The sequence below is a fragment of the Panthera onca genome, chromosome C2 (genome assembly GCF_046562875.1).
Source record: "Panthera onca isolate mPanOnc1 chromosome C2, mPanOnc1 haplotype 2, whole genome shotgun sequence".
Classification (NCBI taxonomy): domain Eukaryota; kingdom Metazoa; phylum Chordata; class Mammalia; order Carnivora; family Felidae; genus Panthera; species Panthera onca.
In genome coordinates, this window is record NC_138347.1 from 153,711,031 (window position 1) to 153,729,955 (window position 18,925).

Sequence of the window (18,925 nt, forward strand, 5' to 3'; positions counted from 1 at the left end):
AGCAGGTTCCACGCTCCGTGTGGAGTCCAGTTCTGGGCTCGATCCCACGACCGTGGGATCACGACCTGAGCTGAAAGCAAACGTCGGACGCTCGACCGACGGAGCCAACCGGGTGCCCCCAGTCCTCCCAGTTTTAAACTAGGAATCTGGAGCCCAGAGAAGTGTGCCTCTGGTTGTGAAAGTCATGATTCCCCGCTGTGTCTGCTCTTTACATTAGCTCCCATGGGTACAGGCACGTGTCAATACGATCAAGCATTCAAGGTTATCCCTGATTTGTTTCTCAGAGGAAAACTGACGTGGTGACAAACCGTGTTCAAAGAGTTGGCAGAAGTGTGTGGCTTTCCTTGATCCCAGGAGCTCCAAGGAAGGAACTTGGGAAAATAACTTTTAAATATACGTCCCATCGGGGCTTCTGGGTGGCTCAGTCAGTTGAGCGTCCGACTCTTGACTTCAGCTCAGGTTATGATCTCACAGTCATGGGATCAAGCCCCGCACCGGGTGCCCAGCTGAGTGCCCTTGAGCCTGCTTGAGATTCTCTCCCTCTCTTTCTGCCCCTCCCTTGCTTGCATGTGCGCTCATGCACATGCACTGTCTCTCGAAATAAATAAACATTAAAAAATATTAACAGTCTTGATTAACAGTCTTATTAACAGTATTGATTAGGGTAACCTTTTCGGATACTGACCTGCTTTCTGACACGGGCACCGTTGCCCTGCCTGGAGCCTCTTTACGACTAGTGCCCCCATCCCCACCTGCTGTTCCACAACTGCCTCCTTGGCCAGAGAGCTGCTCTTGGCCAATCAGCCCCCCATTCTCCGGAGGCGCTCCCCCCTCAACCACACGCCCTCCCTAGAGGTGTTCTGGAGCTCTTGACTGACTGACACAAAGGTTAGCCCCTGCCTCCTCGTGGGTCAACACCGTGGTGCAGCTCATGCTGCAGAGCTCCCTGTGGGGTCAGGCTGAGGCCGACTCAGGGGAGACCACATCTCTGCTCGCCTCCTTCCCCTGCCCCGCCCTGCGTCCCTCACGCTCTTTCTCCTGAGCTCCCTGTCAACAACTCACACGTACAAGAACCCTGGTCTCGGGCTCTGCTGCTCGGAAATCTGGCTGAAGTTAGAACTCGTCCTTTTAGTTTACAAACTCCGTGTCTCCCGTTCTCGTGGTGAGTGGCACACGTGTGTCGGAGTCCCCATTTGGCTCCCTCAGGACGGTACGTGTCGATGTGCTTTCAGATTGATTTTCTGTGTGTGGAAAATAACATCAGGAACTCATTTTAATTCCCTTCAGAGGAAAACCATCTTTTCAGGTGGTTGATGGACCACAAGCCCGAGTGGAAAGGCCGCATCAACCAGAAGGACGGGGATGGTTGCACCGTTCTCCACATCGTTGCCGCGGCTCACTACCCAGGATACCTCATCAAACGTAAGTGGCGACACCAGGCTGGAGGGGGTGCTGTGGGCTGGCTGACCTCAGGCGTTAGAGAGCCTGACCACACGTTTTTACCCTTTTCCTCCTGGGGTGGGCTCAAGAGGGCTAAACCTTTTGTCGACCTAAGCATGCCTGGGAGGGCAGGCTATATGCAGGAAAGATGCGGGTCAAGGGAAGGAAGATGGGCTGGGGTCCCCATGCTCTTTCGGCTTCGATGGCTGCTGTGGGGTTGAATGTCTCCGGGATATGGGCCTCTGGCTGCCCTGTTCCTTCCCTCATCACACAGTTACTATAAGCGCTTTATTTTATGCCAAATGTACGCTAACGAGCCAGACCACAGAAGTGGTCCTGCTTCCTGGCCACTTAGAATCGAACGCAGGGATCGCATCCTCCATACTTGCCAAGGCCAGACAGGCCACGAGGAAGAGTGAGGCTGGTGCATGCAAGGATGAAGTTGATTCTTTTTTTTTTAATGTACTTTCTAAATGTTTATTTTTGAGGTAGAGAGAGACAGAGCACGAGTGAGGGAGGGCGGGGCAGAGAGAGACACACACACACAGAATCCGTAACAGGCTCCAGGCTCTGAGCTGTCAGCACAGAGCCCGATGCGGGGCTCGAACCCACGAACAGTGAGATCATGACCTGAGCCGAAGTCGGACACTCAACCGACTGAGCCACCCAGGTGCCCCCTGGAAAGATGGATTTTTAAAAAAATAAGACAACTCAAGATTATAAAATGTCTGCTCAAAATTAAACGTGCCTGTGGACTAGACGCAGCCTGGAGGGCTCTGGTTGGGGACGTCCCGGGCACTTGTAGTCTTTTTTCCTCAACGTGTCCCAGGGAAGCCCAGCGAGGATTGTTTCTCTAATGTCATCCCCAAAGAACTGCGTCCCAGGAACCCACATCTGGGGAAACGGAGAAAGGGTGTGCTACAGATACTGTTTGGAGCTTTATCGAAATATAATTCAGGTGCCATATAATTCACCTGTTTCAAGGGTCCGATTCCCTGTTTTTAGCACATTCACAGTGTTATGCAACCGTCACCACGATCGGTTAGAAAACATTCTCATCGTCTCCAAAAGAAACCGCGGATCCATCAGTAGTCATTTCCCATTTCTCCCTACCTCTCCAGCCCTAAGCAGCCACTAACCTACTTTCTGTGCCCGGGAACTTCCCTCTTCCGGACATCTCACACAAATGGAACCATACAGTCTCGTGACTGGCTTCTGTCACTGAGCATGCTCTCGATGTTCACCTTGTAGCATGTATCAGGACTTTATTCCTTATTATTGCCAAATAATACCCCGTTGTGTAGGTGAACCACATCTTATTTACCCATTCATCAGTGGATGGGCCCGTGTCTTGTTTCCACCCTTCGGCTATTACGAATAATGCTGCTATGAACGTTTGTGTATGTGTTTTTGTGTTGGAATATATTTCCATTTTTCTTAGGTAGATACCTAGGAGTGGTATTGCCAGACCGTACGGTAACCATGTTGAATCCCTTCAGGAACTGCCAGACTGTTTTCCAAAGTGGCTACACCATTTTATACTCCCACCAGTAACGCACGAAAGTTCTCATTTTTCTAAATCCTTGCCGGCACCTGTTACTGTCTTTTTTGGTGTCCTGTGTATTTTACTACCTTCTTCTCTTGTCCAGATCCAGTCCTACGCTTCCCCAGCCTCCCTTTCTCTTCTCTTTGTCTCTCTGCAGAAGGGGATCCCTCCCCTCTGTTTCTCTGCCGCCCATTGTATCTCTCCCAGTTTGCAGTCACGCACCTATGGTCCACCAATTTGTCCTGGTAGGTCCCTGGAGGCATCTCTGTCACTTTGCTACCCGGGGTCTTGCAGTTCAAAGTCCTTTGGACTCAACACTGCTGTGTTCGAGAGACGAGGGAACTTCGGATCCCCCTACTTCTCCACCATGTAGGATTACTTCCTATTTTAGTACCTTCTTAAAGGCAATGGTATCCTGGCAAATGTTTGACAAGTGGGTTCTTCAGAAGGAAAAGCCCTGAATTGTGGTGTTTGCCAATTTTCTTGGTGTAAATACACCAAGACTTGGTGCCCCGAGTTTTGTTTTTAATGTAACCTATTTATCGTAAGTTTATTTATTTTTTTTTATAAGTATGTTTTTTTTTTTAAATTTTTAAAATTTATTTATTTTTGAGACAGAGAGAGACAGAGCATGAATGGGGGAGGGTCAGAGAGAGGGAGACACAGAATCTGAAACAGGCTCCAGGCTCTGAGCTGTCAGCACAGAGCCCGACGCGGGGCTCGAACTCACGTACCGCAAGATTGTGACCTGGGCTGAAGTCAGCCGCCCAACCGACTGAGCCACCCAGGCGCCCCTATTTATTGTAAGTTTAAATGACTATGTTGATCAACCATCTTGTAGCATTTCTAGACATTCGACTACTGGCCCTTGTGGACTAGGGTGATCTGGTTCCAGCTAATGATAATTACCCTGGTAATTTATGGTTAACGTCTGTGTCTCCAATCACTGTGCTCTCCTTACACATCCCTACTCTGAAAATGCCCCCCCCCCCCAAAAGTATTTCCAGACAGGACTTTTCAGTTTGCAAAGAAACGCAGCTCCAAGTCTCCTGAAATCCAGGTGGTTTGTGCAATGTGGGGTATTTTACATGCATGGAGCGCCTCGGGTGCCAACTCTCTGCATTGATAACTTGGCAAGCATTTCCTTTCCTGGGACTTATACAAGGACTGTCCAGTACAAGCATAATGAGAGCCACATATAACATTTTAAATTTTCTGGTAGTCATATGAAAAAGTAAAGGCAAAATAAGTGAAACTAATTTTCGTCATGTATGTTATTTAACCCATCTATCCGATGTGCGTTATCCAATAGATGTTATTTAGCCCATCCAATATATGTTTATATATATTTCCCTATGTATTTAGCCAATATGTATAGCCTATATATATATATAGGCCAGTATACTTAGCCTATCCAATAGATGTTATTTAGCCCATCCAATATATGCTTATATATATTTCCCTATGTATTTAGCCAATATGTATAGCCTATATATATATAGGCCAGTATATTTAGCCTATCCAATAGATGTTATTTAGCCCATCCAATATATGTTTATATATATTTAGCCTATGTATTTAGCCAATATATATAGCCTATATATATATAAGCCAGTATATTTAGCTTATCCAATATATGTTATTTAGCCCATCTATCCAGCATATGATCGCTCACATCTCGGTGCAGACTAGCCACATCTCAAGTGCTCAGTAGCCATCTGTGCCTCACGGCTGCCATATGGAACGGCACAACTTTATACTGTTTCTTACAAAGGCAGAAACCTTCGGACTTTCTGCAACATGGGAGAATAAGCACGTGAAGTAAAGAGAGGCTCCTTTCTCCATGCAGGTGTAAACATGGGCTGTCCCCCGGGCATTGCCAAATGAGGCTTCACTACTCTCGCAGGATGCTTCTCTTTTTCATCAAAGAAGCTTTTTTTTTTTAAATCTTCAATTTCAACTAATTTTAGACATACAGAAAAGAGGCAAAAATAGTTCAGAGAGTTTCTGTATACCCTCCCTCAGCTTCCCTTAATCTTAGCATGTTACGTGTCAGAGTTTGATCGTCAAAATCAAGAAGTTAATTTTGACAGAATGCTATCAACATACACAGACCTCATGCGAATTTCACCCCTGTTTTCATGAATGCCCTTTTTCCGTTCGGAGACCTGTACCTCACTTCCTTGTCGGGGCTCCCTAGTATCCTCCAGTCTTTGGCAGTTCCTCGGGCTTCTGTTACCTTGACCCTTTTGAAGAGTACTGGTCAGTCGTTTTGTAGATGATCTATCAGTTTGAGTTTGTTTGATGCTTTCTCATCATTGGAATAAAGTCAGGCATTTTTGGTAAGAATTCTACGGAAATAATTTTGTGTTATTCTCAGCGTTATATCCAAGAGTTCGTGATGGCAGTATGTCCTGTGACGTTAGCCTTGATTGGCTGGTTAAGTTGTGATCTGTGGGACTTCTCCATTGTGAAGTTACCATCTTTCCTTTCATAGTTGTTAAATACCTTGTAGGAGATAGTGTGAACTCTCCAAATACCGTCTATGCAAATACTGTTTCCCTTTAAACTTTTGCACACTAATTTTAGTATCCATTGGTGGATCTTGTCAGCATCGACTATTACTGTGACCTTTGGTTAATGTTGATTTTTAATTTTCTTCTTTCCTTCTACATTTATTACTTGGGATTGTTTTGCTATGAAGAGCTATCTCTTCGATATATGTATGTATGTATGTATGTATGTATGTGTATTTTAATATGGACTCATGGATATTTATTCTATGGGATAAAATCTAATACTATCATTATTTATTTTGTTGCCCAAATTGTTCCAGCTGTGGCCATGAGGCACTCTTTCCTTCGGATTGGCTTCTGTGTTCCTTTGATGAGCCCTATCATACCTCTGATTGCAGACCAACACCATGGTCATTTAGCCTTTTAAAATTTGTGACCGCTCTCTTCTACAATATATTTACTTATGTGCTCACTTTTATGAGTTTCAGACCTGCTATCCCATGCCTCTTTGAGAAACACATCCACTAACTAGATTTATGTTTGTTTTATGTTCATTTTATGTTCGTCTGTGTTCAGTTCTTTTTGTCTTCAACTTTATGGCATCCAGTCAAGATATTAAGTTCTTTTCCTCCCCACCCTATTCACTGTAGGTATGCAGCTCATTTGTAGTACCCCGAGGATTATTTTTTCAGTGTTTGCATTTCATTCTAGGGTTCTTTTCATGTCCTGATTGGTTTTGTTTATGTTTTGGTATGTGAAAGGCACATATGTGAAACATTATTATGGTTCTAGGAGTCTGAACTTTACAAAAAGATATACTCAGAGAAGGGTCATTTCCTACTCCTCTCTTGACACCCTCAGTTCCCAATTCCCCCCTGCTTTCTGCCCCTCTCCCATCCGCTCCCGGTAAGCGATCAGTTTCTTTTATATCAGGCCTATTTTTTCTGGATTCCCTTTGCAGTGATGGGCAGATACACGTGTATTTTCTTACATCTCCTTTTTTACATGGAGGGTCCCCTTCTACAGATACTGTTTGGCACCTGGCTTTTTTTTTTCCATTAACAGTTATGTCCTGAAGGTCACCCCATATCATAAGTGCATATTTAGTTCTGTTAGATATCGTCAGATTTCCATCTGGAAGGACTGTGTCAGTTTGCACAACTACCTGCCATGTATGCGTCTTTCCCCACAGATTCACCAACAGAATTTGTTGTCGGATTTCTAAATTTCTTCTGGTCTGAGAGGTAAAACTTGGTATCTCAAGGTTGTTTACCTTCTAATTATGTATGAGTTTGGATGTTGAAAAATACATTTGAGAACCATTTATACACACACACGCACACACACACACACACATATACACACACATACTTTTTTTTTTGGTGAGTTATATGTTCATGTCTGTTTCCCCTTTTTCCATAGAAGTTTTGGTCTTTTGCCCTCAATTTTTAAGAATTCTTTGTTCATTAGCTCTTTGTCTATGGTATAAGTTATGAATTTTTTTCTCCCAGTTTTTCAGTTGTCTTCTGCCTTCTTTTTTTTGTCATGCAAATTTGATTCTTTTTATGTAGTCAAATTTATTGATCTATTGATTTATTGCTTCTGTATTTGGCGTCAGAGTTAGAAAATCTTTACCTGCATCAAAGTTAAAGACTTCTGTTTTTTTCTAGTACCTGTATGGTTTCTTTCTTTTTTTTTTTAAGTTTTTTTTCTATTTATTTGAGAGAGAGATAGAGCATGAGCGGGGGAAGGTCAGAATGAGAGGGAGAGAGAATCCACACTCTTAGCATGGAGCACAACGCGAGGCTCAATCCCACGACCATGAAATCATGACCTGAGCTGAAATCAAGAGTCAGATGCTTAACTGGCTGAGCCAGCCAGGTGCCCGGTTTCCTTTTTGACATTTAGATCCTTGGTCCATTGGAGTTTCATGCAAAGATCTAGTTTTACCATTTTCCAGATGTCCACTTATTTGTCTCAGCATTATTTATTTATTTTATTTATTTTTCAGCATCATTTATTTTTAAAGTGTGCAAGACCTCAGGGATCTGAGATGCCACTAATTCTGAACTTTCTCTCCTGGTCTACTAGTCTCTTTGCCTGTTCACGGAGGCTTCTTTGAATCGCCTTTCAAAAACTAGTTTAAAAATTAAAAGTACGCTTCGCACCAAGATGGCTGAGATACAAAAAGATGACAGGAACTTATTGACGAGGATGTAGAAAAATTGGGAATCAAAAATGGTGCACCTGCTTCGCAAAACAGTCTGGCGGTACTCACGTCACCATATGATCTGGCAATGTCACCCCTAGGTATATGCCTCATGGAAATGAAAACGTATTCCAACAAACACTTGCCCGTGAAGGTTTACAGCAGCCTTATGGGATAAGAGCCAAAATAGTTCAGGCAACCCAAATCTCCATCAATTGCTGAATGGACAAAAAAAGGCAGTACATCCATACAGTGCAATATTATTCAGCCATAAAAAAGAAGGAAATATTGATACATGCTACAACATGGATGAACCTTGAAACATTATGTTGAGTTCGAGCCCCGCGTCGGGCTCTGTGCTGACAGCTCAGAGCCTGGAGCCTGTTTCAGATCCTGTCTCCCTCTCTGTCTGCCCCTCCCCCTCTCATGCTCTGTCTCTCTCTGTCTCAGAAATAAACATTGAAAAATTAAAAAAAAAAAAAAAAGAAACATTATGCTGAATAAAAGAAACCAGACACAAAAGACCACATACTGCACGATCGCATTTATATGAAATGTCCAGAATAAGGAAATCCCTAGAGACAGAATCAGATTCCACGTTGCCCCTGGGGGTGGGACAGGGGAAATATGGAGTGACTGCTAATGCATATAAGGTTTCTTTTTGGGGGGATGAAATGTTTTGGAAGTGGATAGTGGTGATGGTTACACAACTTCATAAATACACAGAAACCCACTAAATTGTACACTTTAAAAAGGATGAATTTTATGGTATGTTCAATCAAAAAATATTTTAAGGGGCACATGGGTGGCTCAGTCTGTTAAGCGTCCGACTTCGGCTCAGGTCATGATCTCACGGTTCGTGAGTTCGAGCCCCGCATGAGGCTCTGTGCTGACAGCTCAGAGCCTGGAGCCTGCTTCGGATTCTGTGTCTCTCTGCCTCTCTCCCACTCACACTCTGTCTCTCTTTCAAGAATAAATAAACATTTAAAAATATTTAAAAAATATTTTAAAAGCAAAAAAGAAAATTGAAAGGCATGCTCTTGGTTGAAAAGAAATCCAAACATTTAAAAAAGATATGTGATCAAAAGTAAATTCTCTTTCACAAAGTCAGCTACCAAGCATTTTTTCGTGAGTCTTGCCGAGATATATACATGTGTGTACCTGTGTGTACATGTGCGTGTGTGTGTGTATCCAATTTTTATTTTCCTGCTTTAAATATGAATGTGGGCATACTCTACATTTTATTGAGTAACTTGCTTTTTCCCTGAACAATAATCTTGGCCATTTTCCCCTACTAGTAACTGCATAGCTATTTCATTTTTTTTTTTTTTTAACAGCTCACAGTTTTTTCTGACATGGCTGTACTTCACTGATGGGTGTGTAAATGGTTTTCAGTTATTTTGCTACCGAAAATAAAGCTCAGAGAATATTTTCCTACATACATCTTTGTGCACTGCTGGGAATGTATCTGTAGGATTATTTCCTAGTTGAGGGATTGTTTGTTCAAAGAATTGTACATTTTATTTATTTGGATGACTCTCATTTTATTTAAATTTTAAATAGATTACATTCACAACTCAAAAGATACAAAAAGTATTGAGAGTCTTTGTCCTTTAGCCTTAAAAACCAATGTTACCAATATCTTATGATTTTTTCCTACAAATATTCTATGAATGTATAAATAAAAACATATGTGCAACTTTAGGATGTTAGCATATTGGCATGTATCTGGCTTTTGAAAGCTATTGCTAATTTGAACCCCAGAAAGGTTGCCCCAACAGTGTATGAGTTTTCTCCATTTTTAATACTTTTTTGATACATGGAGAGTCAGGAGCTCTCCAGCGACTTTAACGTGGCCTGAATTCCAAATTCACCATTTAAAATAATTGCAGCATCATCGAGCCTCTGAAATCATCAGTTCTGTCGGCATTTTGGTGGGTGGCAGTTGTTACTATGGTCTTCTTGGCTCTGGATCAATGTGGTTTGGGAGGCCCAGGAGTACAGTCTCAGGGAATTACCAGAGCCCGGCAGCAGCAGGACCCAAAGCCTAGAAACGGTCATCTCTTACAACTGACATCAAGCCAGGCCAGGAGTAGTTGCACTGGACTTGGTTATAAGCTGCAGACGCTCCAACTGGCTTTGGCAAGAAAGGGGATTTATTGGCTCATGTGACTCAAGAGTCCAGAGTTGGGTCCAGGTACTCTAAAGGTGTTTTCAAGAATCTTTCTACCTCTCAGCTCTGCTTTCTTCTGTGTTAGGTTCCTTCTTAGGCAGGCTCTCTTTCAGTTGAAGCCAGCTGATATTAAGTTTATCTTATGCCTATTTGTCAATCGCAGCCAAAGAGGATACCTCCACTCAGTATTTCAGCTCAAGTCCTAGGAAGGAGTCTTGGTGACTTGACGTTGGTCACATGCCCTCCATGAACCAATCAGTAGAGCCAGAAGGATGGGATGATCTTATTGGCTAGTTCTTGGTGAGGCATTTTCCCCGGAGCTGGGGCTGGGGCAGAGCTCCGGGATGGAATGATCTGATTGTCCAGATCCCGATCAGGCGTTTGCCCCTGGATCTGGGGCTGGGGCTGGGGTTGGTTGGGGTCAGAGCTGGGGCCCCGGCCGAGGCCGTTGTGGAGGATGTCATGGTGGTAGAATGTGTGTCTGTCTGGTGTTTACTCACATCAAGTCAGGTAGGCTGGAAAAGGTGCTTCTCAAAGGAAAACTGGGCTGTTGTTACCAGGAAAAAGGGTAATGGGTGCTAGTCAAGTAAAAAAAAAGTCTAGTGTGTCTTCAAATTTTGCCTCTTTATCTCCTTCAAGACTTGAAAACCTATGCACTTTACATGTTTTCATGTTGACACCTAGAATTTTTTATCTGTGAGTCAAAAATGTGTAAGAAAAGGTAATTTTCAGAATTGTGTACACAGATATTTTAAAATACACCTATTCTCTCTCTCTTTCATTTGCATATACTAGAATATAAATGCTACAGCAATTTTGATGTCCTCTAACATCTGTGTAAAAAATTATGGACCAGCTCTTTAGTAGCCAAAAATATCAAATTGTTCATTCATTTTTGGGGGGGATCATATCTCTCGTTTACTTTTCAGAGAGAAGTTTACCCTAATATAATTTATGCCTGAAAGTCTCATCAGCCGTCCAGTGATCTTCTTCTGGAACAAAAATACTTATATGGCTTTAGATTAAAAAAAAAAAATTTTTTTTTCCTGTGATTTAAAACTCTAGAGTTAGTCTCTTTTCTAGATTTAATTATTACAAAATTGCTACTCCAGATATCATCAAAGCCACAGCACTCTATTAAAATCTTCTGTAACTAATTATTAAAGAGAAAAATAATAATTTCGGAGGACAGTACGAGGGGGTAGCCTGTAGTTCCTTCGAAAAGAGTCACCTGGCGGTCACCTGCTCCTCCCTTCTGTTGATACTGTGCGGGCCAGGAATTTTCACCTCCTTGGGGCAGTACATGAATTCGCGGTCAGTTCTCTAGGCTGTGTAGCAGATCCCTGTAAATGTAGTGGCTCAAAACAGCTCAGTTCTGTAGGACAGTCGTCTGATATGACGTGACTGAGTTTTCCACTCGGTGTCCCCTGAGGCTGGTGTCAAGGTACTGACGGGGCTTTGTTCTCATCTGGAATTCCGGGCCCTCTTTCGGGGTCACACGGTGGTGGCAGAAACCGGTGCCCTGCGGTTGTAGGACTGAGGTTCTCGTTCCCTTGCTGGCTGGCAGCCAGAGGCTGCGTCAGCTTCTACAGGCCCCATACATTCTTTGTCATGTGCCCCCGCCCCCCCTCAAAGCCAGCAGGGGAGACTTTCTTTTGTGCATCACACCCCTCTTGTATTTTAATTCTTTGCCCTCTTCCTGACCTGTATACCTTTGACCTTTATGTAGTTCAGGCGGTTAGGTCAGGATAATCTCCATATCTTCAGGTCAAGTGCTTTGGGGCCTTGATTACCTGTGCGAAGTCTCATCACGTTTTGACGTTTAAAATTTTTTTAAATGTTTGTTTATTTTCAAGAGAGAGACAGAGACAGAGAGCAAGCAGGGGAGGAGCAGAGAGAGGGAGACACAGAATCCGAAGCAGTTCCAGGCTCCGAGCGGTCAGCACAGAGCCCGATGCGGGGCTCGAACTCACAAACCGTGAGATCATGACCTGAACCGAAGTCGGATGCTCAACCGACTGAGCCACCCAGGCACCCCTGATGTTTGTCTATTTTTGAGAGAGAGAGAGACAGAGAGCAAGCAGGGGAGGGGCAGAGAGGGAGACACAGAGAGGGAGAATCCAAAGCAGGCTCCAGGCTCTGAGCTGTCAGTACAGAGCCCGATGCGGGGCTCGAACTTCCAGACCGCGAGATCATGACCTGAGCCGAAGTCGGACGCTTAATCCACTGAGCCACCCAGGCGCCCCATTACATTTATTCATTTTTGAGAGAGAGACAGAGCACAAGCGGAGGAGGGGCAGAGAGAGAGGGAGACCCAGAACCCGAAGCAGGCTCCAGGCTCCGAGCTGTCAGCCCAGAGCCCGACGCGGGGCTCGAACCCACAAACAGAGTGCTGATCGATTGTGCCAGTGCAGCTGGGCAGTTGGGGGCTGTCTTAGAATTCTGCCTGCCCTAGTGAGATCCTTGATGGGTAAGAAGTTTGACTTTGTAATTTTGTCTCATTTTTGTGAATAGGAGAAAGGCAGTTGTGACTGGGGACATGGGAAAAGGGAGCTCCGTGAACAGGACGATGCCTGGATAGGTGCCTTGTCAAGGTGGTGAATTTTAGGAAAACATGGGCTTGGAAGTTGGGGATCAGGCGTTGATTTGCTTAACTCTCTGTGCCCACATAAGTCTTTGTACCCCCAGGGCTACACCCGTTCCATTCGGAAACCTGTTGCATCCGTGACCACAGAGGCACCTTGGTGCTCGGCAAACAGATATGTCAAAGCAGCAAATGGAGCTGGCAGCCAGAGGGTTGGGACTGGGAGGGTGGAAACAGTGACAACAAAAAGACCCTGATGCGAAAGCAATTGCCACTTTCTTCTATCCCCAGACAGGCTTTTTTTCCCCCCCCCTTTTTTTTTCTGGAAGAATATTCTGTTTCCCCTCTAGGGAATAAAGAAATCTGAAGTCACAGCTTGCTGTTATCCTTACAGCTGTAACTGTTGCTTAGTAACCAGATCCCCCCCTCTCCTTGCGTGTTGCCAAGGAGAGGGGAGAAAGGTAGAGAGGAGAGCACTTCTGAACCTCTTAAAAGCTATTGTCCTACCCACTCCACACAGGACTTCTTGCTCTGGGAGTTGGGTGGATTGCCCAAGGCCAGCAGTTAAGATTCTAGAAGCAGAGGGACCTTGGTCTCCTTGCCCCAGGCTGCTTGGGCAGAGAACTGGGAGGAAGAGCCTTCATGGGGACGTCTCCTTATAGAAGGAACCTCGCCAATCCCCTGTTGTCGTTTTGGCCTGCTCTAGCACAAACAGAGGATGTACAGATGCTCCTGAGCTTTGGGGCAGACCCCACCTTGCTGGATCGACAGTCCCGGTCTGCCATGGATGTCCTGAAGAGGAATAAGAACTTCAAAGCCATCGAGAAAATCAACAGTCACTTGGAAAAGCTGGCCACGTGTTCCAAGGACCTATCAGGTACAGCTTCCGGTGAAATAACTTTTTTGGAGGGGGGGGAGGTGCTAAAACTGGGTCTGTGATATTAGATGCGAATCACTTTATGCTTTCTTAGTATATGATGATGGAGGTGAGACCCCTCAACTTTGGAAAACTTGTTTGCCTGTTTGGGAAGATACAGTAAGACAACTCTTACTTACAGAGTGTCTGTGACATTCTGGTAACTTTGCTAGGTCCGCCTTTGGGCGGTATAGGTGACTTTTTTTTTCCATGCATGCACACAGTAAAAAAAAAAATATATTCATACAAAACAGGAGATAACAAAAATGAAGCCTACTCCCCAGAAGCAACTACAGCCAACAGTTTAAAATACATTCGTATCTCTTAAACACATATGGTTTATCAGTATGGGACAGCATCTATTGACTGGCTGCCGTATCCGATGAAATGCAACAAGTTAGCTCTAATTGTTGTATTTTGCCTAGTAATGTTATGTGTGTCGTTTACATTCTGCTCCTTACCGCTGAGTTTTCTGTGCTTCATCCACAGATGAATTCTAGAAATGGAATTCTAGTAAATGGCATTTACATGGTAGTGTGGTTATGTAAATGATTATGTAAATTATGTTCTGCAACTGGTAGCCTAGCTGAAGCTGTAGAAAAGAATCACCAAATGTCCCGAAAACTTTGCTCTTTAATTGTGATACTATTTAAGCATCCCGGTTTAACAAAACATATACATTATTGTGTGGATGTGTGTATTTTTCCTGGAGGAGAGACATGGATAGTAGACTTATGGAGTTTTTTGAAAATGTCTTTATGTTGTCCTTACACTGGTTGAGTATAGGCAGTGTTTTCTTGAACACAGGTATTGTGTTTTGTCGATTCTAAATTGCAGTTTCCCCCCACATTTTAACGTCTTTAAAATCGGAGTGTGTTTCACATGTGGCATGTCGATTTGGGGGCAGCTGTTTCTGGTGTGTCCATCAGTGTGTGGGGTCTTAGATTGATAGAATATTCTGTAAAACCTTGTTCCTCCCAACTTTGGGGAAACTGTCATTGTCTTCTAGCCTCCATTTGCTACTGATTAGAAATCTGATGTCAGTCTTGTTTACTTTCCCTTCTAGGACTTTCTCTGACCTTCGAGTTTTGAAATGTCCCGGGGTATTTCTAGGTGTGGGTCCTTTTTCGTTCTTTCCGCTTGGCTCTTGTTGGCCCCTTTCAATCTAACTTTTTTTAGCACAGGGAAATTTATCTTTTAGCATTTTGTTCCCCTCCGATGCCTTTTTGGTGCTACCATTAAATGGCTGCGCTTCCTGAATTTATAACACGTCTCTCTATTTTTCCCAAATGTTTTCTAGGTGCTTTTTCTTCCCAGATCTTTAACTTGGTCTCCAGCGTTTCTTTTATAACTCAGCTCGCTCTTTGCATATTTTAATTTGGAAACTCAGTTTTAATTTCTAGCAACTCTTGTTCTCTGATTCTTTCTTTTCTTATCTATGGCAGCTCGTGCTTGTTCCGCATTCGCGCCTGTTCTTGAATGGCATTTGAGAATATTGCAAATTTCAGGGCGTCTGTGTGGCTCAGTTGGTGAAGCATCTGACTTTGGCTCAGGTTATGATCTTGCAGTTCGTGAGTTCGGGCCTCGCGTCAGGCTCTCTGCTGTCATTGCAGAGCCCGCTTTGGATCCTCTGTCTCTCTCTCTCTCTCCCCCCCCCCCCGCTCCCCACTGCCCCTCTTAAAAGCAAATAAGCATTAAAAAAAAAGAATATCAAGAATTTCTTTCCTAAAAGAACGTCATCCTCTCTTCTCTGAATTATTTGTTTCTTTGGCAGTTAGTAGATTCATTTTCTTATTTCTCTTTTGTGCTATTGCTCTTCCTTTTTTTTTTTAAATAACAAAATTTTTTTTTAATGTTTATTTTTGAGAGAGAAAGACAGTGTGCGAACAGGGGAGGGGCAGGGAGAGAGGGAGACACAGAATCCGAAGCGGGCTCCAGGCTGTCACCGCAGAGCCCGATGTGGGGCTCAAACTCACGAACCCCTGAGATTGTGACCTGAGCCGAAGTCGGAAACTCAACCAACCGAGCCCCGCTGCCCCGCCCCTGGGGCCCCGCTATTGTTCTTCCTTAATTATCTTCTGATCTTTGGATGGTTTTTGTGCATGAATGAAGAACTAGACTGCCTAATCCTCAATAGATGGTTAGTGTGTGTTTCCTGAAGTTATCTGGATGTGTTTCCCCCGGAAACACTGCCCCCCGCTGGAGTGGGTAAGTAGGTGACAAGGTGAAGGAAGCCCATTGGGTGTGTGTGTTGGAACCAAAGGCAGTGGGACAGGCAAGGTCATCACAATTGCCAGGGTACGGAAGGTTTTATTTGGGGGAGAAACTGCTTTTCATTTAATATCCCTGTGCCCCTCATTGCCCTATGTTTTTATTTTCATTTACTTGTTTAAAATATCTTCTGTTGTTTCCATGAGATCGTGGGAATGAGGGGACTGAAGTGTATTTGCAGAGTCCTCTGTTTCTCATAAATGATCTTTTAAAGCTGTGACATATCATGTTTATTTTTTATTTATTTTTTATTTATTATTATTTTTAAATATAATTTATTGTCAAATTGGCTTACATACAGCACCCAGTGCTCATCCCCACAAGTGCCCTGCTCAATGCCCATCACCATTTTCCCCTCTCTCCTACCCGCCCCCCCACCCCCCATCCACCCTCAGTTTGTTCATGTTTAGTTTTTAAATGGTTTTGTGATTTCTTCTGTAAGGTAGTGTAATTAATAAATCATTGTGAAATTATTTCCTGAGAGGTTTATGTCTGTAATCTCAGCTTCGGGATGGTTTCTACTGTTTGAGAAACTGACACTAACCAAACAGATTTCTTTGCCAGTGAATTTCCAGGTTTTAAAATAACAACAAAAAAGGACCACCTGTTGATGGTAGAAAATGGCCGATTTGTTTGCAGATTTTTCACTTATGTTTAATTTTGTGTTTGCAATTAGTTCTAACCCTAATTCTTAGAATATTGTATATGTGTGTATGTATGCTATATTTAGGGCTACAGACATTAGCATTAAGTCATTCATTTTTGTTTAGTTTTCAAAGTTTTGATTTTTTCAAGTTTTTTTTTGTTTTTGTTTTTTGTTTTTTGTTTTTTTTTTTAGACTAGAATCTTTGAGTATCTGCTAATCCTAAAAGCATCTCAGTTTCTGAGACAGGGTCTTGTTCTCCTTTCCTCTCTCTCCACCTTCACCAACTAAATTTGTGGCCTAGGTTTGGAACTGGGAGAAGAGATTCAGTAGAATAGCAGCCAGTTCCCTTCTTACCTATTAGAATTCAATTATACTCTCATGGGAAGAAAAGCACATTCAAGAGGAATGTGCCTTGTTCCAAGCCTGCCGTTTGTCTCACTGAGTAGTTTGTGATGACGGTGGATGCTGTGAAACCTACAGCCTGCGTTGGTAAGCTTATTGGATATTACTTTAAAGTTTTCCGGACCGTCAACCACGAATTTTTTCTTGCCGTGTAGAAGAGTATTGAAACCATAGGGAAACCCTGAGTCAGAAAAGGCAAAAGAAACTGATAGATAGAAATTGGAGAAGAGGAGGATGACAGTTGTCAGGACGAGCTAGCGAGTTGGAGTCTTCTGGTAGTGTATTTCCCAAAGACTCCGAGCAGTGGAACCCTTATAGAAGTCGTTGGAATATGTCTGTATTGAACGTCATTGAGCATCAATACGGCTGTGTAGAGTAGTGTGCGTAAATTTCATTTCTAAGATTTTTGCCAGTTGCACAAACCTTAAAATCTAAGGTGGGGCCCGGGAATCTTTGTAGACGAGTACCATGCAATATAATTTTCTGTAGTGATGTAAATGTTCTATATCTGCTCTGTCTCATGTGATAGCCTTCTGGTCACATACGGCTAGTGAGCACTTGAAATGTGTGACCCATGCAACGGAGGAACTGGAAATTTCATTTTATTTAATGCATTTTAATTCTACTTAATTAAGTTAGTGGCCATCGTAGTGGACAGTGTAGTTTTAGACTTCAGCCCCAGCGTGGTCTTTCTCAGCAGCGTAGTAGTTGAGAAGACAGGCAGAGGGAGGGCCCAGGGCTATGGGCATAAAGGTAACTCTCCAGTCATAAAGATTAGGGTTTTATGGACTTTAATCCTTCCCCATCCTCACACATTAATGGGCTGGTTCGAAACACACTATCTTTGGGAAGGGTGCTGCTAGAGAGTTGGGGACCCTTGCTCCTGACCTGAGTCCACGAACTTAATCGTTTTGTTTTTTACATCTGGGGTCCCAAGTAAAGCGCCTTCAAGACCCTAGCTTTTCGTACCCAGACGGACAATATTCTAATGTACAGAGTAGGGTAAAAGAAGCTGTCACCCTGGGCTCATCCTGGGTGTCTCTGCGCCCCGTTTTGATGATTATGGCGACAACGTCTTTGGAGAGGATGGCTTTTGCACCTAGGTGAGAAATAAAGGGTCTTCCTGAAGACTTGTGCTGTTCTCTAAACCAGAGCTTCTGATGTTAATGGGAGCCATTTGGGAGGCTGTTAAAATGCAGATTTTGATTCAGCAGGTTCTGGGCAGGACCTGAGATTTTGCAGTTCTTGCAAACTACCTGGGGAAGCTAGAGCCCATTTGGAGGAGCAAAGCTTTAGTCCTAGAGTCAGGGTTACAGACAGCAGTCCCCCGCCCCATCTGCAGGGGACACGTCCCGAGACTCCCCGTGGACGCCCGCAACCGTGGACAGTACTGAACCCCAGATGTCCTATGTTTTTTCCTATTCATACATCCCTATGATAAAGTTTAATTAGGGCCCAGCAGGAGATTGAAAACAATAACTAATATTAAACAGAACCATTATAACAATCTAGACTGTAAGAAGAGCTAGGTGAATGTGGTCTCTCTCGCTCTCTCAAAACACTTTATTTGTACTCTTCTGGCCCTTCTTGTGATGATGTGCGACGATAAAATGCCTGCCTGATGAGGCGACATGAGTCTGAGGTGGGCACTGCGACAGAGCCTTAGGGTACTACTGACCTTCTGACGATTTGTGAGCAGGAGCACCGTCTGTTTCTGGACCGCAGTCGACCGTCGACCGTGTAACTGAAACCGTGGCGAGGGAAACTCTTAACTGCCTTTCCCTGCCTCTCACGGCCACCACCAGGTGGCGGCAGGCCCACCGCTCTGGCCTCCGTCGCTCTTCTCTCAGGACCGGAGCCCTCATTTTCCTCATTTTGTACTATCTGATTCACTTAGAATGAGGACCATTCCAGGCCTCTGAGGCCTTCCCTCCAGGGCTCCAGTGGGAGCCAGCTGCATTGTGTTGTGCACAGCCCTCGGAGGACACGAGAAGCTTCTCTCTGTGTGTGTGGGCTTCCCCCGTAGACGGAACTTGGGGCTCAGAGGCCCTGGTTTTTCATCTTACCAGCCCTCAGCACCGAGATGGTGCCCCATTTTCATACATACAGGAATCGACCTAAAAGATGTTCCTGATATGTTTTCCTTATTAAAAAAACAATGCATTCTTTTTAAAAATTTCACAAAGTATAGAAAAGGAAAACAAGAAAATATTAATTTTCCA

General features: G+C 43.8%; 1 protein-coding gene across 1 annotated transcript in view; it reads left to right on the plus strand.

The window, feature by feature from the left end:
- TRANK1 (tetratricopeptide repeat and ankyrin repeat containing 1) overlaps positions 1 to 18,925 on the plus strand; it is a 79,098-nt gene that overhangs the window by 13,737 nt on the left and 46,436 nt on the right. The window contains exons 7-8 of the mRNA XM_078432524.2: positions 1,288 to 1,422; positions 13,175 to 13,345. Coding sequence (XP_078288650.2) covers positions 1,288 to 1,422; positions 13,175 to 13,345 — 306 coding nt within the window. The remainder of the gene's footprint in view (positions 1 to 1,287; positions 1,423 to 13,174; positions 13,346 to 18,925) is intronic.